At 50.9% G+C, this 26818-nt stretch overlaps 1 protein-coding gene across 3 annotated transcripts in view; it reads right to left on the bottom strand.

The window, feature by feature from the left end:
- The window catches only part of PTPRN2 (protein tyrosine phosphatase receptor type N2), a 1109078-nt gene that overhangs the window by 602642 nt on the left and 479618 nt on the right, over positions 1 to 26818 (bottom strand). For all 3 annotated transcript variants that reach the window (XM_089336860.1, XM_051857048.3, XM_089336861.1), the window contains one exon: positions 6969 to 7055. In XM_089336860.1, coding sequence (XP_089192986.1) covers positions 6969 to 7055 — 87 coding nt within the window. The remainder of the gene's footprint in view (positions 1 to 6968; positions 7056 to 26818) is intronic.

Genomic DNA, 26818 nt, shown 5'->3' with positions numbered 1-26818 from the left:
GACTGAAAAGTGATCTGTGCTTTGTTCTGATAAGAAAACTAAGAAGCTAATAATGGCATCTAGCATTGACACCCCATGCCATGAATGAAGCGCGCATTTTGTTTCAATATACATCTAGGTTTCTCACCTGTGTCCACAGTTCTTGGTTTAAGTAATTTTATTATGCTAATAATATTTTCTATATAGGAAGCTGCCCTTCCCTGAGTGATGTGTTAGAGCATTCCCACAGCACTCACTCAGTCCTCACTGGGACTGTGCAACATGGGCACGATGGCCTCTAGGCCGCAGATGAAAAGGCTGAGACACCGTAGCCTAAGTAAGGTGTCAAAGTCTTTTTTTTTTTTTATTTGACAGATAGAGGTAGACAGTGAGAGAGAGAGACAGAGAGAAAGGTCTTCCTTCTGTTGGTTCACCCCCCAAATGGCTGCTACGGCAGGAGCTATGCCGATCCGAAGCCAGGAGCTTCCTCCCAGTCTCCCTTCAGGGCCCAAGCACTTGGGCCATCCTCTGCTGCGCTCCTAGGCCACAGCAGAGAGCTAGACTGGAAGAGGAGCAACCGGAACTAGTACCCGGTGCCCCAACTGGGACTAGAACTCGGGGTTCTGGCGCCGCAGGCAGAAGATTAGCCAAGTGAGCCACGGCACCAGCCAAGTGTCAATGTCTTTAGCAATCTGAAAAAACCTTCTTTGAATCCAAAGCCGACTCACTCATCTGCCCACTCACTCAACAATGAACACCTGTTCTGGGCCAGACAGATTCACAGCACTGAGCAATGCAGACCCCATTCCCGTCTTCAAGCAGCATATAGATTGGGAAAAGTAGAGATGACAACAGTCACAGAGGAAAATTATCACTACAAGAACCCACAAAGTCTCTTAAGGAGTCCCTGATTACTGGACTACCCAATTCTACACACAATGGCTGCATGTACCCAACGCTTCATGCTAGACGTGTATTTTAAAGTCTAGGAAAAAAAAGAGCGAGTGGCTTATTTTTACCAGTCTGAGATCACTAGGGGTAGTTGTTAGTGTGGTTTTCTTCCTAAGCACAATAGAAGCAATGCCAGGGCGACTGTAGGAGCCAACAGGTGCCAAGCGCTTCCACACCAGGCACTGGCCTATGCGCTCTGCTCTTCAGAGTGGCCACAACCTTGCCACCAGTCTCGGGATAAGCTCCATAATTCACGGGGCCCCTTGCTGAAGAATTATCAGCATCTAGAGATGGACACAGGAGAGCGCGGACCTGGGTGGGGCTCCCGAGAGCAGGTCCCACACTGCTCACAGAGGCCGTTCCCTGGCTTCTCTCTGTGCAGCAGGTAGGGAAACCGAGGCTTTGGAAGGCAAGGGACTCACTCCCCTCCCGCCTGCTGACGTCACTCCACACTAGGAATGGAGGTTCCATCTGTACTTCAAATACTAAAATCTTTAACCAGAGCATGGGGTTTACCTAGCATGAGAAAACAGCCCCTTGCGCTTGGGCAGAATGATGGCTTCCAAACCCCCAGTGGCTCTTCCCTGCTGTCTCATCTTCTATCTACAGACAGCACTGGGGTAGTTCTGACATGCTGTCACATTCCCGGGATGCTCCTTATCTGTAAGGAAAACCAGGCATAGCTGTCTCCAGCCACCAGACTGCACCTTTGTGATCTTCCATGACACACAGACAGGACACTGCGGCCAAACCCCGCACTCCTACTCCAACGGGAAGGATTTCATAATATCAGGCCTGCCCATCTCCGCCTACCCCAGGTGGCCTCACTTAGCAAACCCTGGGCACAGGCGGGACAGTGACACTACCAGTGAGAGTGAGTGTGCAGGCAGCAGGTGCAAAGGGCAGCCGCCAAGTCTTTCTTCCAGGCACCGGGGTCCTCCTGTGCTTGGCTTTGAGTAACAATGTACATTTGTCCCACGCATGATCTCTGCCGCCGTTAATCTGTGAGGCCCTGTCACGCACACCAAGTTATCCAGGGCTTTGTCATCTTTAGGGCCACAGAGAAAACCAAAGAAGTCACCAGTCTCCCAATTCCTGCTTCCTGTTTAATGTCTTCACCAGTCCCGTCGGCCCAGCGACGCAGACAGATAAGACCCGGCTCAAATATTCACAATTCTTCCCTGCCCCCAGGAAACAGAGGCATTATCTCCCAAAGCCCACTACCTCCCAGGGACCCTGTCTCTTGCTAAGAGGGCGGTGCACGAGGGTGGGCACAGGGAGGCTCAGGTGGGAGCATAGTGGGGACCTTAATGAAACCCGTCAGGGTGAAGAATCCCCACGCCTGCAGCTCCAGGAACCGTCTTGAAGACCAAGAACCCTGTATCCATCAATTCAGTAAGCCCCGCAGATGAGACGCTGAATGCGTCTCGCATCCTGAGGGCGCGGGAAGATGGATCCCAGAATGAACCCCTGGGCTGATGCAGCGCTTCCCAGCTCGTCTGCAAGAATGACGCTGGGCCCATCTCACTGTGGGCGCAAGGGCTCTTGGGAATGCTTTTTTGTTGGTGGTGTTGGTGTTGTTCCTCCCAGTGCTGCAGCTGCCCACCTGACCAAAATACCAGGGAGAGCCGCCCAAGCATCAATCAGCCCTGCCTGGGACAGCCGTGATTAGATTATAAAACCATAACTGTGGTCGTTGTACGTCTGCCGGCATAATTACATCAGCATGCTAATGCTGTTTTAATGGTCTCTAATGATGTAATAAGAAATAATGGAATTTATTTGACAGCTACATAACCATTAACAAAACATATTAAGCATAACTAGTACTTCCATAAAAATGCAGGCCGTGTCTGCGTGCGCAGGCACACATGTGCCCTCTTGCTTTCCTGGAACAATGAACGGCTATGGGGACGTGCTCTTCAATGCAGTGTCGAGTGATGACGGACGGGCCTGCTGGTCATGAGTGGCTCCCTCCCGGAGACACCCTGTGTCATCGCGTCAGCCAGTGCCCGAGTCAGTCTGTAGAGCTGGGAGCATTTGCCGGGTGGGTGCCCGCTGCTCTAAGGCTGGGGGTGTGCACAGAGGCCCACACACTAATCCAAGAGCCAGGATGGGGAGCAGAGCACTAGGGACCGGCAAAGGTCAGACTTCAGCTCTGGCTCAGGGACGAGAACCAGAAGAGTAGCAGGGCGGGTGAAAGATCCCAGCCAGGCACAGCCGTGGGGAGGACACCCACCTGGGACGCGAAGCCCCTCAGGGACAGAATGGTAGTGCTCAGACCTCACTCACGGGGAAGCTCAGGCCCACCCAAGCCCGTCCCCGGTCACGGAAGGGGCTCTGTGTGGGAGGGGTGAGCCCAGGTAAGGAGCAGGGGGAGGCGAGGTGAGCCCTGTGCCTATACGTACTGCCTGGTTTTCTGCCATCACAACCCCTCCCTCCCTGTGGCTGGCTCTGGTTAATCTGCCCTTTTGATGAGATTCTCTTTAAAGGTTAGTGGGATTATCCAATACGGAGATGAGGCTTATCGGGAAGGAATGGGAGAAATGAGGTGCAGCCCCAGGTGAGGCTGGGGAGGATGGAGAGGAAGCAGCCAGGCCCTGCGGGTCCCACGGAACACTGGCGGAGAAGACGGGCAGGTGACGGCGCCCAGGGGCTGGGTCCAGGGGAAGCCACGCTTCTCGGCCTTGAACACCCAAACAGTTTAAAAGACAGTATGTCAATGAAGGCCATGCAGCATTTCAAAGCAGTCCAATCTCTTGTCTGAGAAAGTCCCATTTCCATGCTCTAAGCCAGGCGGGTGCACCTGTTAGCTCAGGGAGTGCTGTGGTGGTGAGCATGGACCAGAATGCACCTGGCCCCCGTGTGCCTCCAGCCTGGAGTTCGGCTGGGGCCCACTGCACGTCCCGACTACGCCGTGGGTTCTGAGTCCTGCCCCATCCCCAGGTGACTTACCATCTCTAGAAGCAATGTAAGAGGACAGAGGGGGAACAGGGGTGCAGCCTGGACCCCAGTCAGCCCTGGGGCTCCCATGAGCTGCTGCCAGCAACCTTGCTGCTGGCCCTGGTCTTATCCCCAGAATAAAGCAGCTCCTCTCTCAGGCCCCAGGTCCCCACTGGCACTGTCTCAGCAGCACGCACCCTGGCAGGGAGACGGCCCCCGCCCCGGGCAGGCGCTCATTCTGGAGTCAGATGCAAACAGCCTGCGGTTCATAACCAACCTCAGTGTAGGCAGAGGGAATCCCTGGGAAACACAAAGACTCCATGCACCCGCATTCCATTTGCAACACAATCACCACGGGAGGGTTTTGCTGAAGGAAAATAATGAAAATTCAATGACTGCAGTCCCGAGTGGGCCTGCGGAAGTTTGCTTCCAAGGCTGCTCCGTGTGATTACCTTCCTTTTGTTCATGGTCTTAATAATGTGCCTGCGCTGTAACAGCCCCTCCCGCTGCTCAGGGCCGGGCGTGCGAGGGCCTCCCTGCGCCTGCAGCCCTGCCTGCTGTCCACTGACCTCTGGTTTCTGCCGCGACACGCTGACCTGCGCTAAGCATGCACCCATGCACTCGTTCATGGATCCGCCAGCAGCACAGGCCTTGGCGGCAGCAGCAGGTGCAACGGCCTAGGCTGTGGAAGCCTTGTCCTTACCCGCTGTGTCTGATGCAGCTGGTGGGGGCTGCTTTGGGAGCACCAGGCCTTCACTGTCAGCCTCTCGTTCTGTCTATTAACACGCGCTGATCTGTAGCTGCTGTGCACGGCACTGCGAGCGTGCAGTGAGAGGCGAGAGACACAGACCACGGGGCAGGACTCAGAACCCACGGTCTGAGTCTTTGCTGTGGTGCAAAGGAGGCCCGACGGGCCCATGAGAACCCCGACACTGGGTCAGCACCTGACACTGCCCCGCGCCCTGAGAGTCAGGCCCCAAGGGCATCTGACGGGAAGTGACTGGGCTGTGGTCAGGCTCAAGAGCCCTCCTTCTCCTCTGAAGTCAATGAGCAAGTCACTGCCCACTCACGGTCCCTAACTAAGTATCCCCTTCGGCCACGTCTCACCTGGAGCTGCACTCCCTCTGCCCCACTGCGGCCACCTCCTACCCGTCCCCATCTCTCACCTGGGTCTCGCCACGCCCTCTGCCCTGCAGTCCTGCCTTACCCAGGCTGCATCAGGACTGCTCTTCCCAGCACAAATGGACCATCTCACTACGTCCCCCTCGCTGGGGCCTTATCATCTGTGTAAAGCTTCTGTCTCCCTGCTGGGCGCCCCTCACCTCTGCTGCCCACCTGAGAACACAGGTGCAGGAAACCCCTGCAGGTCCTGAATCCGGGGACGCTTCCGGCTCCTCCGTGGGCATCCCCTTTAAAGTGGTGTCGTTGCGTTTCGTGCAAGGTGGGGGCCACCACCAGCGCCCCAGGGCACGCGACGTGCCTCTCTGTGGGACAACTCTATGTGCCATTTGGATCCCTACTTCTAGAAGCTTCCAGCCCCCCGCCTGGGCCAAATGCTTCCTCATACACATCCCGAGTGCTCTAGATTCCCTTTTCCTGACGAATGCTAAGATTTGAAGCAAGGACATTGAGTTCTGACCTGCACAGCCTGGCCTCAGCAGGTGCTCAATGAGTATTTACTGTGAGGACAGAAGGCCGTGTGGATGGGCACAGTCCTGTACCCCTGCACACAGAGACCAAGAACTCAGACAAGTCTTCTCCTTTGTTTTTTTGTTTGTTTGTTTTTACAGGCAGAGTTAGACAGTGAAAGAGAGAGACAGAGAGAAAGGTCTTCCTTGCGTTGGTTCACCACCCAAATGGCTACTACAGCCAGTGCGCCGCACCAATCCGAAGCCAGGAGCCAGGTGCTTCCTCCTGGTCTCCCATGCGGGTGCAGGGACCCAAGCACTTGGGCCACCCTCCATTGCCTTCCCAGGCCACAGAACTGGCGCCCCAACTGGGACTAGAACCCAGGGTACTGGCGCTGCAGGCAGAGGATTAGCCTAGTGAGCCGAGGCACTGGCCCTCCTTTTGTTCTTTGACAGGCAGAGTGGATAGTGAGAGAGAGAGAGAGACAGAGAGAAAGGTCTTCCTTTGCTGTTGGTTCACCCTCCAATGGCCGCCGCAGCCGGCGCACTGCGCTGATCCGAAGGCAGGAGCCAGGTGCTTCTCCTGGTCTCCCATGGGGTGCAGGGCCCAAGGACTTGGGCCATCCTCCACTGCACTCCCTGGCCACAGCAGAGAGCTGGCCTGGAAGAGGGGCAACCAGGACAGAATCCGGCGCCCCAACCGGGACTAGAACCCGGTGTGCCGGCGCCGCAGGCAGAGGATTAGCCTAGTGAGCCACGGCGCCAGCCCTCCTTCGGTTCTTACACTTCTCTCCAGGTGTGCTGATTTCCCATTGCTCTTCTTTAAATCCCATCTCCAAAGCCAGGCTCTCCCGTGAGAACACGGTGGTCAGCTCACCTCTGCTCACTGACCATGTCCAGCTGTTTCCAAGTTCCATCCACACACACACCCTTCTCAAGTATTTCTACAACTTTCAAGAAATAGGAAAGTGGCCATCCCCCGTGTGCATGCCGTGTGCCGCTGACCCTAAGTCCAGTTCCCTGATGAGACAAGGACACTCTGGAGCTGCAGTCCCAACAGTGGTTCAGGCTCCAATGCCCACCTCCAACCCCACCCCCCTGCACCCTGCTGATGGGGCCATGTATACACAGGGTACTCAATATGTGCTGTTTGCTGCATGAACATCCCCAGAGGGTCTCACTTGTTTGCAGGAAGGCAGGCCTCCTGGATACCGCTGAGCCAGGGTCTCAGCAACGCTCTTCTTTCAAGAGATTGTAATTCTTATAATTAATCGCAGGTTTGGGCTCTATTTAAATAACTTCCCCAAAGCCCACAGGAATTTTCCTTTCATTTCTTTTCTAAACAGTTTCTCTGTGATATAATTAACAAGAACCCCAGGCACACCATCGTCCCACTCGCAAGCCAATTTCCGAGTCCGAACACGACACGGGCAGAGAACGAACCACCGGGCCCGCATCCGTGCTTACTTGATGTCCGCGAAGACGCTGGGCGGCACCTGCAGGAGCCGGGCGATGTCCTCCATCAGTCGCCTCCCCTTCTCCAGGCTCAGGGGGCTGTGGACGGAGAGGAAGAGGCGGGAGGCAGCATTACCAACGGGAGCTCATTAATGCCCGAGAAGCTAAAAGTCCCCAGAGAAGCCCCCTCGGCCCCGCGCCCTGGTGCTGCTCCCTGACACATGCCGCCTCTGCTCTCAGGGGTCTGGGATCAGGTGCTTCTTCGGGAATGATGAATCACCTGAATTTTCCAGCAATGAAACAGACAATACGGTGCAAATGGAATTGTTAGGAAGTGTAATGGGCCTGTGATGCGGCAACCAGCTCATCTCAGCCTTCGATGAAAATATAATAAAGGGAGGTGCGGTGGAGGGAGAAGGGAGAGGGCGAGGCTGGGAGACGGAGCGAGGAGCTGGTGCTGGGAGTCAGGGCCAGTGCACGAAGGAAGCCCCCACCGTGGAGTGGACTCAGCTCTAAGGGAATCAGACCCCAGTGAAAGGATACTTAAATGTCACACATGTAAGGGTAGATGGTGAGTGCAGGTGCACACCCACTAGCAGCCACTCATGGGAACGGGGACGGGTGGTCCAGCAGGACGCTACGGCCCAGGCTCCCGCCAGGCCACGGGACAACAGTACTGCCTTTCTAAGAGACACGGGGCAGGAGCTGTGTGTGATTTGAAGTTCCAGTTACAAATCCTGATTTCCAGTATATGCAACTTCGTCCACCACGAAGCTGCCTGTGAACTCTTATTAGAAATATCACTGATGTCGTAAATAAAAGTGTCAGTTGTTAAATCAGCAACAGGAGTCACTGTGCACTTGCTCCCCATGTAGGACCTCTGTCCTTGATGTGTTGTACTATGAGAATTCATGGTAAAACTTGTTTTCGAACAGTACTTTATACTTTGTGTGTCTGTGTGGGTGCAAACTGTTGAAATCTTTACTTCGTATAGAGTTGGTCTTCTGCATATTGAGTTAATTAATAATGAATCTTAAGAATTCATTTTGGCCGGCGCCGCGGCTCACTAGGCTAATCCTCCGCCTTGTGGCGCCAGCACACCGGGTTCTAGTCCCCGTCAGGGCGCCGGATTCTGTCCCGGTTGTCCCTCTTCCAGGCCAGCTCTCTGCTGTGGCCTGGGAGGGCAGTGGAGGGTGGCCCAAGTGCTTGGACCCTGCACTCCATGGGAGACCAGGATAAGTACCTGGCTCCTGCCATCGGATCAGCATGGTGCGCTGGCCATGGTAGCCATTGGAGTGTGAACCAACGGCAAAGGAAGACCTTTCTCTCTCTCTCTCTCTCACTGTCCACTCTGCCTGTCAAAAAAAAAAAAATTCATTTTGAGAGAGGGAGTAGATTAAGAGATGAGACAGGAGTGGGGGTAGGAGGGGAGGTATGGGGGAAGAACCACTATATTCCTAAATCTTCATCTATGAATTTGTATTATTAAATAAAAGTTTTCTTAGAAACAACTTATCTGCTGGGGCTTGCACTGCGGCATAGCGGGTAAAGCTGCTGCCTGCAGTGCTGGCATCCCATATGAGTGCGGTTCAAGTACCAGCTGCTCCACTTTCCATCCAGCTCTCTGCAATGGCCTGGGAAAGCAGTGGAAGATGGTCCAAGTCCTTGGGCCCCTGCACCCACATGGGAGACCCGGAAGAAGCTCCTGGCTCCTGGCTTTGGATCAGTGCAGCTCCAGCCTTTGTGGCCATCTGGGGAGTGAACCAGCAGATGGAAAACCTCTCTCTCTCTCTCTCTCTCTCTCTCTGTTTCTCCTTCTCTCTCTGTGTAACTCTGACTTTCAAGTAAATAAATAACTCTTTAAAAAATTTATCTGCCAATTTTAAATAAATAAGTGGGGGACTGCAAAAAGCTAAGAAAAATGGAATAAAAGAAATTTATTTGGGGAATGAACCAGCAAATGGGAAAAAAAGAGAAGTATCTTATTATAGTGTTGCAGTCAGGAAACCGTGTTATACACTAGGTTCTCAACCTTGAGGACCATGCATTTGGTCATTCAGCAGCATGTTCTAGAAGGAGACCCACCAACAAAGAGCGGGTCCCTGCCTCACAGAGCTGAATTCTCACGGAGGAAGACAGGGACACAGAAACAGGCTGGGTTGTTAGAGACTGAATGGTGCCCCCCTCCCCGCCCCCCGCCATTCATCTGTTGATGGTTGAGATAACCTGATCTTATTTGAGAAAGAGTTGTCAGGGATGTAATTAGTTAAGGTGCCCCTCATCCAGCATCCCCAGTTTCCTTATCAAAAAGGGGAAATTTGGACACAGTGATCGATGTGGACGGAGGGAGACGAAATGGCAGCACAAGAAGAGCTCATACAAGCCAAGGACCATCCCAGGCCACCAACAGCTGGCAGGCAAGTATGGCCAGGATCTGTGATAGGCAGGAAGTTAGAGATTAGCCTCTGTGTGTGAGAAGGGCCTAAGGAGACTTCTACAGCAGCCCAGCATCTGCACCCAGCATCTGCATTTCAAAGTCACCCTGCTAACCTTCCAAGTGGTCCCGCCCCTTCTGTCTGATAGACATCTTTCCTCTAAGGTGGGCACCCTAGAGAGAGGCCCCAAACCAGCAAGGCTTCCCTCCTCGGACAACCTCAGTGGTAAACATGGAGAGGAATTTTTTTGTATTTTCACCCAACAAGCCTTTTCACCAGGGCTCCCCAGCCTTTGTCCTGGAAGAGAAGGGGAGGGGGTAAAGAGACTCCCTTAAGAGCTGGGAGTCCAAACAGACTGCGTGCTCAGCTCTCTGCCTCTCTGCTGGCCTGCCCAGGTGTGTTCTCTCCATCCAACCATGTGACCTCGCTCTCCCCCAGCCCCAGTGACTGGGCGCCCTCTCTCTCTGTCCCTTCCGTTCTGACGGATGCCCTATCCCCAGTAAAGCCTTATCACTCCGCTCTCTGTCTCAGGAGGAAGAACTGACCTAGGAACCACTTGGCGAGCATTTGTTGCCTGGGAGGCCTCAGTCTGAAGACACAGGAGCCAGCAACCCTAGGGCTGTGGTTGGACGGGGGAGGCAGTGGCCCTGCGAGAACCGCTTCTAGGATTTCTCACCCCACTGCTGCAATGCCCCCGGAAAGTGTGGCTCAGAGAGGTCCCTAATTAGCCCAGAGTCACCCAGCTCATCTGGGACACTCTGCCCTGAGATCCCGCCCACCTCCTTGCTCCACCCCATGCGGCTGGCAAGAGCTTTATCAGCTCCAGGGAAGAACTGGGAGCTCGAGTTTTGCACTGAGACACCTCCCAGGCTTGCTTGCTTTTTGGACCTCACCCGGGTCATGATTCCAGAACCTCCCTGCAGCCCTCAAGGTGTTAACACTAAGAGGCAAGAACACAAATGCCCAGCCTCCCCGGTCCTCCCTGGGGTCAGCCACCCCTTTCCCCTCTGTGCCCTCTTCCCCAGCCCAGAGCACCCAGGGCTGGGAAATTCTCCACCAAGGAGGGACAAGACCCCAGCCTCCCAAAACACACAGCTCCAGGGGGGCAGCCATCAGTGGCACTCCGGCCGTGGGCTGACCACGCCCCCTGTCCAGACAGTGTTCAAGCGATGAATCCTTGATAGAAGGACTCGGTTGTATCCATTTTGCGTTTTTTAAAATAGGTGTGCTGGGACCAACACTGTGGCGCAGTAGGTTAAGCCTCTGCCTGCAGTGCTGGCATTCCATATGGGTCCCGGTTCAAATCCTGGCTGCTCCTCTTCCAACCCAGCTCTCTGCTATGGCCTGGGAAAGCAGTGGAAGATGACCCATGTCCTTGGGTCCCTGTGCCCCTGTGGGAGACCTGAAAGAAGCCCCTGGCTCCTGGCTTTGGATCAGCCCATCTCCAGCCATTGTGGCCATTTGGGGATTGAACCAGCAGAAGGAAAATCTCTCTCTCTGACTCTCCCTCTCTCTGTCTATAATTCTGCCTCTCAAATAAATAAATAAATCTTTTTTTTGACAGGCAGAGTGGACAGTGAGAGAGAGAGAGACAGAGAGAAAGGTCTTCCTTTTGCCGTTGGTTCACCCTCCAATGGCCGCCGTGGCTGGCGCACCGTGCTGATCCGATGGCAGGAGCCAGGTGCTTCTCCTGGTCTCCCATGGGGTGCAGGGCCCAAGCACTTGGGCCATCCTCCACTGCACTCCCTGGCCACAGCAGAGAGCTGGCCTGGAAGAGGGGCAACAGGGACAGAATCCGGCGCCCCGACCGGGCCTCGAACCCAGTGTGCTGGCGCCGCAAGGTGGAAGATTAGCCTAGTGAGCCGTGGCGCCGGCTACAAATAAATCTTTTTTTAAAAAAGATGTGTGGTTTTCATGGGGAAGGGTTCCTTTGTGACCCATCTCCCCATGTCCTAACCCAAAATGTTGTCCCTCACGAGTGAAACGTGCTTTCTTTCCCCAGCGAGTACATCATCTCGCAGAGCTGCAGGAGAGTCCAGCTGGGACTTCTCTGTCCTCACTGCCATTTCCTGCATCTCTCCCAAGTCGTAGTTTGCCGCTTCTTTTTCTCAGCCAGCTGCATCCAAATCAAGCCTGCTGGGAGCCTGAGCCCTTGCCATCCCCCCCTGCCCTCCATGGCCAGCCAGGGCTTTGCACGCAGGGTCCAGGCTGCAGGCAGCTTTGGAAGCTCTGGGGTCATCATTGCACAGCTGCTTGGGGGAAAGGTTCTGTTCTAATCCAAGCATCAGCACTGTACACAAGAAGGATACTGTAGCACACGGCTGCACAGGGCAGCACAGCTCCAGACACAGAACGAGAGAAAGCCCAGGGTTACCAAAACAGCAGGCAGGGGCGTCAGGAAGAAGGTGTGTTACCGTCTGAACAGGATTTTCCTCCACAAACTCATGTACACAACGAACCCCTGAAGTTTCACACTAATAGTTTACGCCCTGATGCATTAAAGATGGAGATTTGATCCAGTTATGGCATCTGGGAGGCGGGTCCAGTGGGAGGTCTCCAGGTCAGCGAGCCTTGGCCTTGCTAGAGGTTGGTTATGAAGCAGAGCAGGCTCCCCTGCCTCTCTCTGCTTCCTTGCTCACCACGTGATACCTTGGCCACCCTCTGGCTACACTGGCAGTACTCACGGACCCCGCCCAATCTTGGCTGGAAGCCAGCACAAACCCGCATCCCGCCCAAGCTGATGCTCTCAAGAATTTTATTTCAAGTAAGTGGAGTCCTTACTGCTAACCGTACCCAAAGGTGTGGAGGAGTCCTTGGGATTGGTTTGCTGGAAAAGGCTGGCAGTGTTTGGAGGAGCAAGCCAGCAAAAGCCTAGCTGCCCCAAGTGGGAAATTGTGGGTGATTCTGCTGAGCACTTAGAAGACCAAGTGCTCGTAGAAGTGTAGACACTACTGGACGTGTTGATGACTTTCCAGGTGGAAATAAAGGCCATCTTTATTACATGGTGTTTGTTGTTGTTCATATCCTGAGACTTTGTGGGAGGCTGAACTTCGAGATGGTTCCTGGTTTAACAAATGAGATTTCAAGGCCACAACAAGCGTGTTCTAGGCTGCTCTTAGTTAAGTTTCCCAGTGAGAATTAGAAGTGCAATGGAGCAGACAGGTTTGGGACAGAATGGAGCAGACAGGTTTGGGACAGAATGGAGCGGACAGGTTTGGGACAGAATGGAGCAGACGGGTTTGGGACAGAATGGAGCAGATGGGTTTGGGACAGAATGGAGCAGATGGGTTTGGGACAGAATGGAGCAGACAGGTTTGGGACAGAATGATGTAGCAGAAAAGCCACGTGCTTAAAGGGTCAGCTCATCAGGTAAAATCTGCTGATGGGAAAAGGCCCAGAGGTGAAGAATCGTTTCCTGAAACCTCAGAGCCAGCTCTGGCTCCTGGCTCGCCAGCCCGGTCTCAGAGGCCACTGCAGCCCTGACTCCAGCAGGTCCTGTTCCAGGCACAGCCCCTGCTGATGGCAGACGGTGGCATCGTCACACGATGCTGGTTTTGCAGGGGTCCTGACGGCTTCCACTGAGACTTCCAGGGACAGTGGAGGAGGCCAGGCAGAGCTGGAGCAGAAGTGTGGAACAATGCACAGTGAATCTGTGACAGCAGAGCTAGAAAGGCGACTCCAGGAAAACAGAGGCACCGGCATCATGAGACACCTGCTGGGGGAAGCTAGGAGCAGTGTGCCAGGCGAGCCTGGGAAAGCTGCCCATGTCAGCACGCATTCTCAGAAAGCAGCCAACAGAGCCCGAGAGACATGAAGGCCCCTACCTAGACTTCAACGGATGATCTGGGAACACTGGGGGCTGAGATAGAGCTGGGTCACAGGCGTACAGCTCTTTCCTAGGGCCTCCACCAGGGCAATGCCAGAGAGAAATGTGGAGTCAGAGCTACTGCAAGAAGTCCCCCACCAGGGAAACATGCAGCAGAGCTGCAGAGAGAAACTGACCTGTGTGAGCTGCAGCATGGACTGTGACCAGCAGAGCTGTTAGAGCGAGGGGCTGTCGAAGTCGTTGGGAACCCAGCCACAACCACAGTGTGCTCGGGATGCCCCACACAGAACTTCAGGATTGAACGCCTGCCCCACTGCTTTTCTGTCTTATTTGGGCCTGACCAACCTTTTCTATGTCCCTGCCTCTCCCTTTTGAAATGGGAAGGTTTTACACGGTGCCTGTCCCGCCGCTGTCTCTGGGAAGTCAGTGACTTGTTTTTGGTTGTACAAGGGCTCACGGTTAAGGGAGTCTCCGATGAGCTGATGCACTCTGGATTTTTGAGATAAGACTTTGGGACTTGGGGGGTGCAATGATTAGATGCTGTATATGAGAAGGGCATGAGTTTCGGGGAGCCAGGGGTGCAAAGTTACTGCATGAACAGGATTCTGCACCAGAAACCCATGCAGACATTTAAAGCCTAGACTCTACTGCTGATGGTTAATGATGGATGAAGGGTGGAGACTTGACCTAGCTATGGCGTCTGGGAGGTGGCCTAGTGGGAGGTCCTCAGGTCATTTGGGGGCTTGCCCTCAGAAGGGGTTGGTGCTCCCTGGATCTCCCCTCTTGCTGGATCACCACGTGACTGCTCCCTCAGCATCTTCTGGCCTCGCCAATGCCTGACTATTGGGACCACCTGATCTTAGACCGAGACCCTCCCAACATAAGCCAAAATAAACCTTCTTCCCTCCTCTCAGGTGTCTTAGTTAAAGCAATGAAAAGCCAGCTAACACACTGTGCTGATTAGTTATTAGCCCTGCAAGCTGCAATGAAAGATACTACACAACTCAAAGCTGTATGCAAAACCAAAGGTCTCCATCAAGATAAATACCCGAGAATTATAAATGCCAGCGTTACTGAACCAATGGTTCATAGCTCCTTTTTGTGTTCCATATGACTTTTTAAAACCAACTAGTTGTCTAAAAACTAGTATTCTAATAGAGTTTGTAATTCCACATTTTATTTAATAAACTAATGCTTTAAAATAATTATTAATGGGGGCCAGTGGCATAAGGGGTAAAGCTGCTGTCTGCAGTGCCAGCATCCCATATGGGCGCCGGTTCGAGTCCCAGCTGCTCCACTTCCCATCCAGCTCTCTGCTGTGGGCTGGAAAAGCAGTAGAAGATGGCCCATGTCCTTGGGCCCCTGCACCTACATGGAAGACCCGGAAGAAGCTCCTGGCTCCTGGCTTTGGATCAGCACAGCTCCGGCTGTTGTGGCCAGTTGGAGAATGAACCAGAAGACGGAAGACCTCTCTCTCTCTCTCTCTCCCTCTCCTTCTCTTCCTATGTAACTCTTTCAGATAAATAAATAAAATCTTTAAAAAAATAATTGTTAGTTTATGTCTGGTGACACACAGTGCATATAGATGTCATTTTGTGAAATCAGTAGCCAAAGAGAGTTGAGACATAGTTGTAATGGAGCCAAGTTTTGTATGTTATTGAAGGTAAGATGTTATAAACTCAAATTAGAGTTTTCCATTGGGATGCTAAATCTAATCCCATGGTAACCAACAAGAAAAGGGCTACCAATATATGCAAGAGAAAATGAGAAAGGAATTTCAGGATTTCACTATTACAAAATATACTCAACACATTATTATAAAATCTACTAAACACACTATTATAAAATCTACTAAAAATGAGGGAGAAAAAGCCATAGGACATACAGAAAAAATAGCAAAATGACATGAAAAAGTCCTTTGTTACAAGTGATTACTTTACATGTAACTCCAGTCAAAATAAATAGACAAGTAGAATGGGCAAAAGCACATGATCTAATATGGTAACTACAAGAGACTCAATATCAAAATAGCACATACACTGAAAATAAAAGGATGCAAATAGCAATAAAAAAAGAGCAGGGGCAGTTATACTACCACCACACAAAACAAACTTTAAGTTTATAAAAGTTTACAAGAGAAAAAAAGACATTACAAAAAAATAAAAGCTTCAATACAGCAAGAAGATATTGAAATTACAAATATGTATGCACCTGGGGCCAGCACTGTGGCGCAGTGGGTTAAAGCCCTGGCCTGAAGCACCAGCATCCCATGTGGCCTCTGGTTCTAGTCCCAGCTGTTCCTCTTCTGAGCCAGCTCTCTGCTGTGGCCTGGGAAAGCAGTAGAAGATGGCCCAAGTCCTTGGGCCCCCTGCACCCATGTGGGAGACCCAGAGAAAACTCTTAGCTCCTGGCTTCTGATCGGCACAGCTCCAGCCATTGTGGCCATCTGGGGAGTGAACCAGTGGATGGAAGACCTTTATCTCTGTCTCCACCTCTCTCTGTAACTCTGTCTTTCAAATAAACAAATCTAAAAAAAAAAATGTATGCACCTAATAAAAGACTAACGAAGTACATAAAGCAAAAATTAATAGAATTGGAAGAAGAAATAGATAGTTCTAAAATAATAGTTTGAGAGTTAATACCTCACTCTCAATAATAGGCAGAATACCTAGATAGAAGATAGTAAGAAAATAGAGAAATTAACACAATAAGCAAGTAGACCTACCAGACACACACAGACAGTTTATTCAACAACAGCACACACCTTCTTTTCAAGTGCACATGAGCCGTATTCTAGGAAAAGACCATTTTTAGACCATGAATGAATTCTTAATAGATGAACAATGATGGAGATCATACAAATATTTTCTGCAACCTCAATAGGATGAATTTAGAAATCAGTAACAAAGCAAAGCCGAGGGTGGGCATTTGGTGCAGTAGTGACAATGCTCCCATCTCAGAATGACTTAGTTTGAGTTTGGCCCCTCTCTCCATCCCAGCTTCTTGCTAATGTGCATCTCTGCAGGTGCAGGTGATGGCCCAAGTACTTGGCTCCCTGTCACTCACAAGGGAGACCCAGATGGATGGAGCCCCCAGCGCCTGCCTTGGCCTGGCCCAGTGCTGGGGGCTGCAGGTATCCAGGGAGTGAGGCAGAAGACAGGAGATGTCTGTCTGTCTGTCCAGCCATCTATAGCTATCTACTGATATGTGTGTCTATTTGTATACATACCCACCAAATAACTTTTATAAAGAGTAAAATTAGAAAATTCACAAATTTGTGAAAATTAAAAATCATACTCTTAAACAACCAATACAAAAGAACAAAGAAGAAATCAAGAGAAATTAGAAAATGCTTAGAGACAAATGAGAATAAACAAACAATATACTCAAGCTTATGGAATGCAGCAAAAGTGCTACTAAAAGGGAAATTTATACTTATATGTGTTTACTTATGTAAGATTAAGAATTATCTAAAATTGGGACTGGTACTGTGGCAAAGAGGGTTAAGCCACCACCTGCAATGTCAGCATCCCATATGGGTGTGGTTCCTCTACTTCCAATCCAGCTCCCTGCTAATGTGCCTGGGAAAGCAGCAGAGGATGGCCCAAGTGCTTGGGTCCCTGCACCCACATGGGAGACCTGGAGGAAGCTGGCTTCTAGCTTTGGCCTGGGCCAGCCCTGGCTGCTGCAGCCATTTGAGGAAGTGAACTATCAAATAGAAGATCTCTCTCTATAAATCACTTTCTTTAACTCTTTTAAATAAATAAATCTTTACCAAAAAGGAGAATAATCTAAAATCAATAATGTACTTTTGCATTATAACTAACCAGGAAAATGAGAAAAACTAGACCAAAGCTAGTAGAAGGCAGAAAATAATAAAGATTAGAATCGAGCTAAATTATTAGAGAAGAGAGAGACAATGGAGAAAATCAATGAAATTTGAAGTTGTTTCTTTAAAACGATCAAAAATCTAAGAACCATTAGCTACACAGACTAAGGAAAAAAGAGAAGACAAATTACTAAACTCAGAAATGCTCTGACAGTCATAGAAAGGATCATAAGAAAATACAATGAATAATTATATGCCAACAAATCAGACTACTAAATGAAACGGAAAAAAATCCCACAAAACTCAAAACCTACTGCAGCCACACTGAAGAAACAGACATTTGGAGTGGATCTCTAACAAGCAGACGGAAGCACTGCTCAGCTACGTCCCGACTAAGAGCAAGTCCTGGCTCTGATGATTTTGCTGATGATTCTACCAAACATTCAAAGAAGAAATAACATAAGTCCTACTCAAAGCTCTCCAAAAAGACCAAAGCGGAGAGCCTCCTTCCAGCCCCTCCTATGAGGCCATCATTTCCCTAATACCAAAGCCAGAAAGACACAAGTAACCTACAGACCCACATTCCTTAGGAACATTCATGCAAAAATACATAAAAAAACAATCAAACTCAGCAGTGCATCTAAAAATATTATACACAGTTAACAAATGGAATTTAAGGATGGCTCAGCATATAAATATCAATGTAATACATCACATAAACAGGGCGAAAAAAAACCCTATAGGATCATATCAATTAATGCAGAAAAAGTATGTTATAAAACTCAATGTTTGGCCGGCGCCGCGGCTCACTAGGCTAATCTTCCGCCTTGCGGCGCCGGCACACCGGGTTCTAGTCCCGGTCCGGGCACCGGATTCTGTCCCGGTTGCCCCTCTTCCAGGCCAGCTCTCTGCTGTGACCAGGGAGTGCAGTGGAGGATGGCCCAAGTGCTTGGGCCCTGCACCCCATGGGAGACCAGGAGAAGCACCTGGCTCCTGCCATTGGATCAGCGCGGTGCGCCGGCCGCAGCGCGCCAGCCACGGCAGCCATTGGAGTGTGAACCAACAGCAAAAGGAAGACCTTTCTCTGTCTCTCTCTCTCACTGTCCACTCTGCCTGTCAAAAAAAAAAAAAAAAAAAAAAAAAAAAAAACCTCAATGTTCTTCCATGACAAAAACTCAGCAAACTAGAAATAGAACTACCACGTATGAAAAACCCACAATGACTACCAACCTCCAAGGTGGAAGATGGAGGACTTTTCCTCTAAGATCGGAGGCAGGGTGGGGATGCCTCCCTTCATCACTTCTATTCAGTAAAGCACTTGAAACTTAGCCTTGTCAATTAGGCAAGGAATAAAGGCACCCAAACAGGGAAGAAAGAAGTAAAATTAATTCTATTCACAGAGGATATAGTCATTAGGTGGAAACCTCAAGCATTGTTTTAGGTTTATTTTATTTACTTGAAAGGCAAAGAGAGAGAGAGAATCTTCCATCTGCTAATTCACTTCCCAAATGGCTGCAGCAGCCAAGGCTGGGCCAGACCAAAGCCAGGAGCCAGGAGTTTCAATTGAATCTGCCAATTGGTTGCAGGGGTCCAAGGACTTTGGGCCATCTTCTGTTGCTTTCCCAGGTACATTAGCAGGGAGCTGGATTGGAAGTGAAACAGCCTAGACTCAAGCTGCACCCGTGTGAGATGTTAGCATTGCAGGCAGTGGCTTAACTCACTGTGCCACAAAGCTGGGCCCAGAAACTCTAACGATTCTAAACACACACACACACACTCCTATTAGAACAAATAAATTCAGCAAAGTGTCTAAAACAAAGTCAACACAAAAAATCAGCTGCTTTTCTATACACTAACAATAAACAGTATGAAAAGGAAATTGCAAAAAACAATTTTGTTTAAAATAGCATCAAAGAGAATAAAGAAAGCACTTAGGAATTAATTTAATCAAGGGGTGAAAGACTTATGCCATGACAACTACAAAATATTGCTGAAACAAACTAAAGAACACATGAAAAAATGGAAACAATGCCATGTTCACGGATTGGAAAATTTAATATTCTTGAGAGGCAGATACTACCCAAGAAATTCGCAGATTCAATGCAATCCCTTTAAAAACCCCAATGACACGTTTTGCAAAAATAGAAAAAAACTATTTTAAAATTCATATGGAATTTCGAGGGACACAAACAGCTTCAGCAATCTTGAAAAAGAAGAACAGGGTCCAGGGTTGCTGCTCCGTGGGTTAAGCCACAGCCTGCTACACCAGCATCCCAGACAGAAGCGCCAGTTCTAGTCCCACGGCTCCACTTCTGATCCAGCTCCTGCTCATGCAGCCGGGAGAGCAGTGGCAGAGGGCCTGAGCATCTGGGCCCTTGTCATCCGTGTGGGAGACCAGGATGGAGTAGGGAGTTCCTGGCTCTTGGCTTTGGGCTGGTTCAGCCCCAGCTGTTGAAGACATTTGGAGAGTGAACCAGCAGATGGAGCATATCTCTCTCTCTCCGCCTCTCCCCCCACTCATAAATTCAAGTAAATACAGAAATCCTCAAAAAAAAAAAAAAAGAAAAAACAAGAAGGACTCACACGTACTAATTTCAAAGCTTTCTACAATGCTACAATGAAAATTGTTAAAAAGTGGTACCACCTAAGAGCAGACATATGGACCAATGAAACAGAACAGAGCCCCGAAATAAACCCTCTCATATATGGTCAAATGACTGTTGACAAGGTTGTGAAGATCACTCAATGGAAAAGGGACAATATAAATTCGTAGAGATGGAAGGGGAATGGTGGGTGCTGGTGCTTGGTGGCAAGAATGGGGATTCATGTTCAACGGGAACAGTTTCACTGCCGGAAGCAGTCACAGGAACGCATGGTAGTGGTGGCCACACGACACTGTAGATGAACGGAATACCACTGAACTGTAGGCTCAAGATGATTCCAATGGTAAATTTAGAGTCACATGTGTTTTAAAGCAATACAAAAAATGGGGAAAAAAATCAAATAAGACAATTTAAGTAAAAGCTTGTTGAAATTCACCTACTTTCTACATTGAAGGCAAGTACATCACTGATGGTACTATTTCAGCGTTACCACAACTCTCCTCACAGCATCGCTTGATAGGAAAACCGATCTGGGTTATTCCTTAGAGCCCCTTCCTGCACCCCCTGTCTCCAAGGAAGGCCCGTGGCACATTCTGTATCAATGGCTGTGCCAAAGTCCTTTTCTGTGTAATTTTACAGTTGAAAAATAACCAAGAGTCTCGTAAGGGGTGCGAGCTGGAAAGAAAAGTGATCCCAGCTGCTGTTCCTTTTCCTGTGCCTTTCCAATGTTAGTTTTCCCCTAAAAGTGGGTGACAGTCTCCCTGGGGGCTTGAGAAGCAGGCCATAGGAAGCAGGGACTGGCGGCCCTACTCCAAGCTGCTGAGACAGAAAACTGTTAGACAGCAGGAGGCGGCACACTCAATGGGTCAGCTGTGGGACAAGGACAAGGTTTTGGTGGGGAGCAGGTGCTACAGGAGGAAGCTGACATCAGAGCTGCAGGGGAGAGGGCAGGACATGGGGACTCAGGCACCTGCCTTGGGTCCCCCAAAACAAGGGTTAGTGGCAGGGGGCTGGGTTACTCAATGGGGCTTTTGGGATTGGGTGACACTTAGGCTGAGGGCCACTGTGTGGGCTCAGAGACAGGAGTGACGAAGGTCTGGGCATTTTAGCTCAGAAATACTGGTCAAGACTTAGTGAGATTGCTGAGGGAGAGCCCTGGAATTTTCTGACAGGTAAAACCAGATCATTTGAAGGGCTAAAGAAAGCAAACTCCAAGAAGCTACAAAGATTTAGAGATGGGAGAAACACTTACTGTGAACCCCGGGAAGATGCTCATCCCTGTTTGTTACGTTACATTCCATCTTCCCAACACAGGGGGAGCCAGGCATGTAACAATCCTTTCCTTTTGTTATTGTTGTTGAAGATTTATTTATGTATTTGAAAGTCATTATTACAGAGACAGCAGGAGAGACAGAGAGAGGTCTTCCATCCACTGGTTCACTCCCTAAATGGCCGCAACAGCTGGAGCTGGTCCTATCCAAAGCCAGGAACCAGGAGCTTCTTCTGGGTCTCCCACATGGGTGCAGGGACCCAAGCACTTGGGCCATCTTCTACCGCTTTCCCAGGTCATTAGAAAGGAGCTGGCTCAGGCCGGCGCCGTGGCTCACTAGGCTAATCCTCCGCCTAGCGGCGCCGGCACACCGGGTTCTAGTCCCGGTTGGGGCGCCGGATTCTGTCCCGGTTGCCCCTCTTCCAGGCCAGCTCTCTGCTGTGGCCAGGGAGTGCAGTGGAGGATGGCCCAGGTGCTTGGGCCCTGCACCCCATGGGAGACCAGGAAAAGCACCTGGCTCCTGGCTTCGGATCGGCGCAGCACCAGCCATGGCGGCCATTTGGGGGGTGAACCAACGGAAGGAAGACCTTTCTCTCTGTTTCTCTCTCTCACTGTCTAACTCTGCCTGTCCGGAAAAAAAAAAAAAAAAAAAAAAGATGTATTCATTTACTTGAAAGGCAGAGTTACACAGAGAGAGGCAGAGGTAGAGACAGAGAGAAAGGTCTTCCATCTGCTGGTTCACTCCCCAAATGGCCACAAGGGTCAGAGCTGCACCAATCCAAAGCCAGGAATGAGAAGTTTCTTCCAAGTCTCCCATGGGAGTGCAGGGGCCCAAGGACTTGGGCCATCTTCTACTGCTTTCCCAGGTCATAGCAGAGAGCTGGATCAGAAGTGGAGCAGCCAGGACTTGAACCAGCACCCATGTGGCATGCTGACACTGCAGACTGGGGCTTTACCCACTACGCCACAGCGCCAGCCCCCCGACTATGAGTGTGTGACTACCTCCTGGCCCTAGGTTCCTTCACTCCCACAGTACAGATGCTCAACATTTTCACGCACAAAAAGATTACTTAAAATAGCCTTGGAGATAATGTTGAAGTCTACCAGCCCAGAACTGAACCCCTGGCCCCCACCAGCGTGACATCCCTAATTACACACACTGTACTAACGCATAACCACCGCCTTCCTCCCTCCCCATCATGAGCTGTTACAGCTCCACACACAGAGCGCAAATCGCTGATTACAATAGTGGCGACATTCAATAAATCGGACAAATCAGATGGGGCTGATTGTGCTTAAAATGAGCATGCAGTTACTTCTATTTTATTTTTAAAATACGCGACCATCATCTGTCATTTCATGGTCTGAACTTCCTTAGAAAGCAGTTGGAGTTAATCTCAAAAATCAATGGAAGAATACGGCATGTGCAATTTTATCTGTCTGTGTGTGGCAGCTGTCACCCTGATTCCCTGGACGTCCAATATTGCAATGGAAGAGAAATAGGCACTGGCACTTCTAGCTGGTCGGGGTCGGGGCTTGGAGTGCCTGTGAGGCCTCACTCCACACTCAGATGCGAAGCAGCAGAACGCATTTGCTAAACTAAAGATAGTGTCTGTTCTTTACTGTGTGTTAACCCCGAAGTACAGCCACACGTCTCTGAAATCTTTTCATGCTACTGTTCAATCCTCTGCACGAGCCTGCTCCCAGGGATCTGCTAAATAAGAAAAATGGGGAAAATATAACGCATTGGTCATCACTCCCTTGATGGGAGGCTCATTATGAGACGTGGCAATGCCCTCTTGTGCGTGGCATCCTGGCCACGGGCCTCCAAGTGGCACCACAGTCAGTCTGAACGCACGGACGCACAGATGAGCCAGCGGCGACTACCTTAGACAAGGGAGGGGCTGGGGAGTGCCACCCTCCTACAGAGCCAGTGAAGATAACTGGAGGATCAGAAATATTAACAGTAGGGACCGGCACAGTGGTGCAGCCGGTTAAAGCCCTGGCCTGCAGTGCCAGCATCCTGTATGGGCGTTGATTTGAGCCCTGGCTGTCCCACTTCTGATCCAGCTCCTTGCTAATGTGCCTGGGAAAGTAGCAGAGGAGGGCCCAAGTACTTGGGCCCCTGCACCCGGGTGGGAGACCTGGAAGAAGCTCCTGGCTCCTGGCTTCAGATAGGCTCAGCTCTGGCCTTTGTGGCCATTTGGGGAGTGAACCATTGGATGGAAGATCTCTCTCTCTCTCTCTCTCTCTCTCTCTCTCTCTCTTTGTGTGTCTCTCTCTCTTTCTCTCTCTGCCTCTGTCTGTAACTCTGTCTCTCAAATAAATAAATCTTTATTTAAAAAATAAATATCAAGAATAGTGAAAACTGTTGCGAGCACTCTTGGGCTGGCTGTCATGCTGAGACTGCACACAAAGTATCTCATTTCATGGTCAGAACAGGCCTCTGAGGGAGGTGCTGCTGTCACTCTCGCTTTAAGGAAGTGGAAACTGAAGCTAAAGAAATAAAAGTCTTGGGCCGGTGCCGTGGCTCACTTGGCTAATCCTCCACCTGCGGTGCCGGCACACCGGGTTCTAGTCCCGGTTGGGGCACCGGATTCTGTCCCGGTTGCTCCTCTTCCAGTCCAGCTCTCTGCTGTGGCCAGGGAGTGCAGTGGAGGATGGCCCAAGTGCTTGGGCCCTGCACCTGCATGGGAGACCAGGAGGAAGTGCCTGGCTCCTGGCTTCGGATCAGTGCAGTGCACCGGCTGCAATGCACCGGCCATAGCGGCCACTTGGGGGGGTGAACCAACAGAAAAAAGAAAACCTTTCTCTCTGTCTCTCTCTCTCTCACTGTCTAACTCTGCCTGTCAAAAAAAAAAAAAAAAAAAGTCTTTACCCAAGATCATGCTACTAGCAAGTTTCAGAGAGAAAGAGAGAGCGAGAAAGAGAGAAACTCAAACAGAAAAGGTTACTATGAACCCAATACTGCAGCACAGGTCTCCAGCAAGGTGGGGTTGCATCTTACATACCTTTGACTTAGCAAAACTAAACTAAGTCTGCACCCAGAGTTGCTCACGTTTGTAGCATTGTTACTGTCACTCAGGGACCAGGTGGGACCAAGACAAGAGCAGGACCTGGCCTCCACATCCCCACCGTGGGACCAGATTCCACCTCTGCGTTCAAGAGCTCCTGCCACATCTGCCTGATTTCAGGCTATCTGGTTGAAAATTCACCGAAAGTTAGGGGGCCAAACAATGGAAAAATCAGTCAACTTTGATACGATCTCTTCTGGTGAGACAACATTTGAAGCCAGAGGGTAAAATGAGTTTTTCTTGGAATCCCAGCAATTATTCTAGCCATCCCTATCCATCATCAAAGCACAGAAAAGAACTTTGTTCTATTTAAAGAATCTGTAGTTAGCTAAAATTCACTAGCCCATGGGAATTCTCCCCAAAGCAGAGAAGGGACACTCCCAGCCACAGCAGAAGGCAGGGGGCAGAGGCTGGAGCAAAGACCCACGCAGGCACGTCTGCGCCTTTGATTCGGTTTCTGCCACCTTTTCTTCTCTGGAAGGTATGAGGCTTCTCAGAGGGCAAGTGAAGGGACCCATGACCGTTGGTGCCTCTGTCTGCTAAGCGCCAGGCAGTGTGTGGGGTCCACGTGAGCCCGCCTGGAGCTGCAAACAGCCCCAAGTGGCCCTGCCGAGGGAGGTGACCAACAGCTAGCACTGTGGCATGGGAAGAACACCTGTTGGGGGAAATGGCCGCCTCCTTACAGCTTGATGTCGAGATGAAGCTGCGCTCCCGACTACCGACAGGTGCACCTCTCCAAGAATGCCGACAGCCTCATCAAAATTAACCGCACCATGTCTGTGGCGTCGCGTGGGCTATGATGTTGCTTTCAGAGGGCTGGGATCCTGGTGGGGGGACTTGACATGGGTCTGGGTGTCTGTCAACTTTATCAGCAGGCAAACAACCCTGGGGGTGGGGCCATGACAGTGAGGGGTTTTCTACATTAAGCATCAATACTATCGGCATTGGGGTTACCCAGGCTGGGGTCTGAGACCACTGCCCGCCTGTGCGGGTCTCTGACAGCAGCCGGGCAGGCTGTGAACACCAGAGCCTTGCTCTTTCGATTTTCTTCCTACTGAGACGTCAGCAGCAGCTCCCTGGACTGAGTGCTGTGGTGCAGGGTGTGACGGCTACCAGAGCTCCCCAGGGACGTGGGTGGTGTGGGCGTGGACGTGGGCATGGGCGTGGGTGTGGGTGTGGGCATGGATGTGGGCGTGCATGTGGGGCGTGGGCATGGATGTGTGTGTGTGTGTGGGCGTGGGTGTGGGTGTGGGCATGGATGTGGGTGTGGATGTTGGTGTGGGCATGGGCATGGATGTGTGTGTGGGTGTGGACATGGGCGTGGGCATGGATGTGGGTGTGGACATGGATGTGGGCATGGATGTGGGTGTGGACATGGGCATACATGTGGGGTGTGGGCATGGATGTGGGCGTGGGCATGGATGTGTGTGGGGGCATGGGCACAGGTGTGGGCATGGATGTGGGTGTGGACATGGATGTGGGCATGGATGTGGGTGTGGGTGTAGACATGGGCATACATGTGGGGCGTGGGCATGGATGTGGGCGTGGGCATGGGTGTGGGTGTGGGTATGGATGTGGGTGTGGGCATGGACGTGGGTGTGGGCGTGGGCATGGATGTGTGTGTGGGCATAGGCACGGGCGTGGGCATGGATGTGGGTGTGGACATGGACATGGGCATGGATATGGACGTGGGCACGGGCATGGATAGGCTTCTCGGGCAGCACGGGAGGGGTGAGAGTTGGACCAGAGGCTGAGAAAAGTGTACTGGGCTGGGGGCAGTGGGAATGGGTGGGCCAGACTCTGTCTTATGGGATAATGGGTCAGGAGGGTGTGCTGACAAGCCATCTGGAGGGACCCCCGGCCCACTATTCTGTGGCTGCTCACTCCCTCTCACCCCACTCTGGGCCCTGAGCCCCATGCACACACAAGGGGTCTCCAACATGGCAAGCCACTGGCTGTGTTCCTCTGGAGCTGTCTTCTGAACGCACGTCTGATCCCAGGCGTTCCCATTCACACTGCTCTGTGCACTGGAACCCTCCATCCTGTATCCCCACCACATGCAGGCATGCACACACTACACGCACAAACCGCAATATGTTATACACACACAGCACACAGATTCCACACACATACACATGCACACATCGCACAAACCACATGCATGTCACATATTCACATGCATAGCACACAGATGCCACACACTGCACACACAAACCACGTGTATGTCACATTTTCACATGCACAGCACACAGATACCACAACATACACAGGCACACACTGCACACACAAATCACATGTGTGTTATACACACATTCACAGCACACAGATGCCATATACACTGCACATACAAACCACATGTATGTCACATATTCACATGCACAACACACATATGCCACACACACATACATATGCACACACTGCACACATATATACCACAATCACATATTCACCTATCTGTGCATAGGTGAATAGCACATATCACACACTACATGCACATACACACATTGCATACACATACATCACACACTGCACATACAAACCATACTCCATACACACACAGCACGCATATCACACACTGCACATACCACACATTGTACACACCACACACGTACATCCAACCCACATGCTGCACATAGCACACACATGCACATACTTAACCTGCATATCACACACTGCACACACAATACACACTGCATAAACCACACATGGCACAACCACACACACATAAGTACACACCACACACAAAACCACACAAGCATACACACCTGCCACACATACCACAGATACCCATATACTCACACCACAGACCACAAACCACACACACA

This window comes from Oryctolagus cuniculus, chromosome 7, assembly GCF_051225735.1.
Source record: "Oryctolagus cuniculus isolate XC-2025 breed Fujian yellow rabbit chromosome 7, ASM5122573v1, whole genome shotgun sequence".
NCBI classification, from domain to species: Eukaryota; Metazoa; Chordata; class Mammalia; order Lagomorpha; family Leporidae; genus Oryctolagus; species Oryctolagus cuniculus.
Note: the sequence above shows the minus strand (reverse complement) of the source record. Positions and strands in the feature narration are given on the sequence as shown.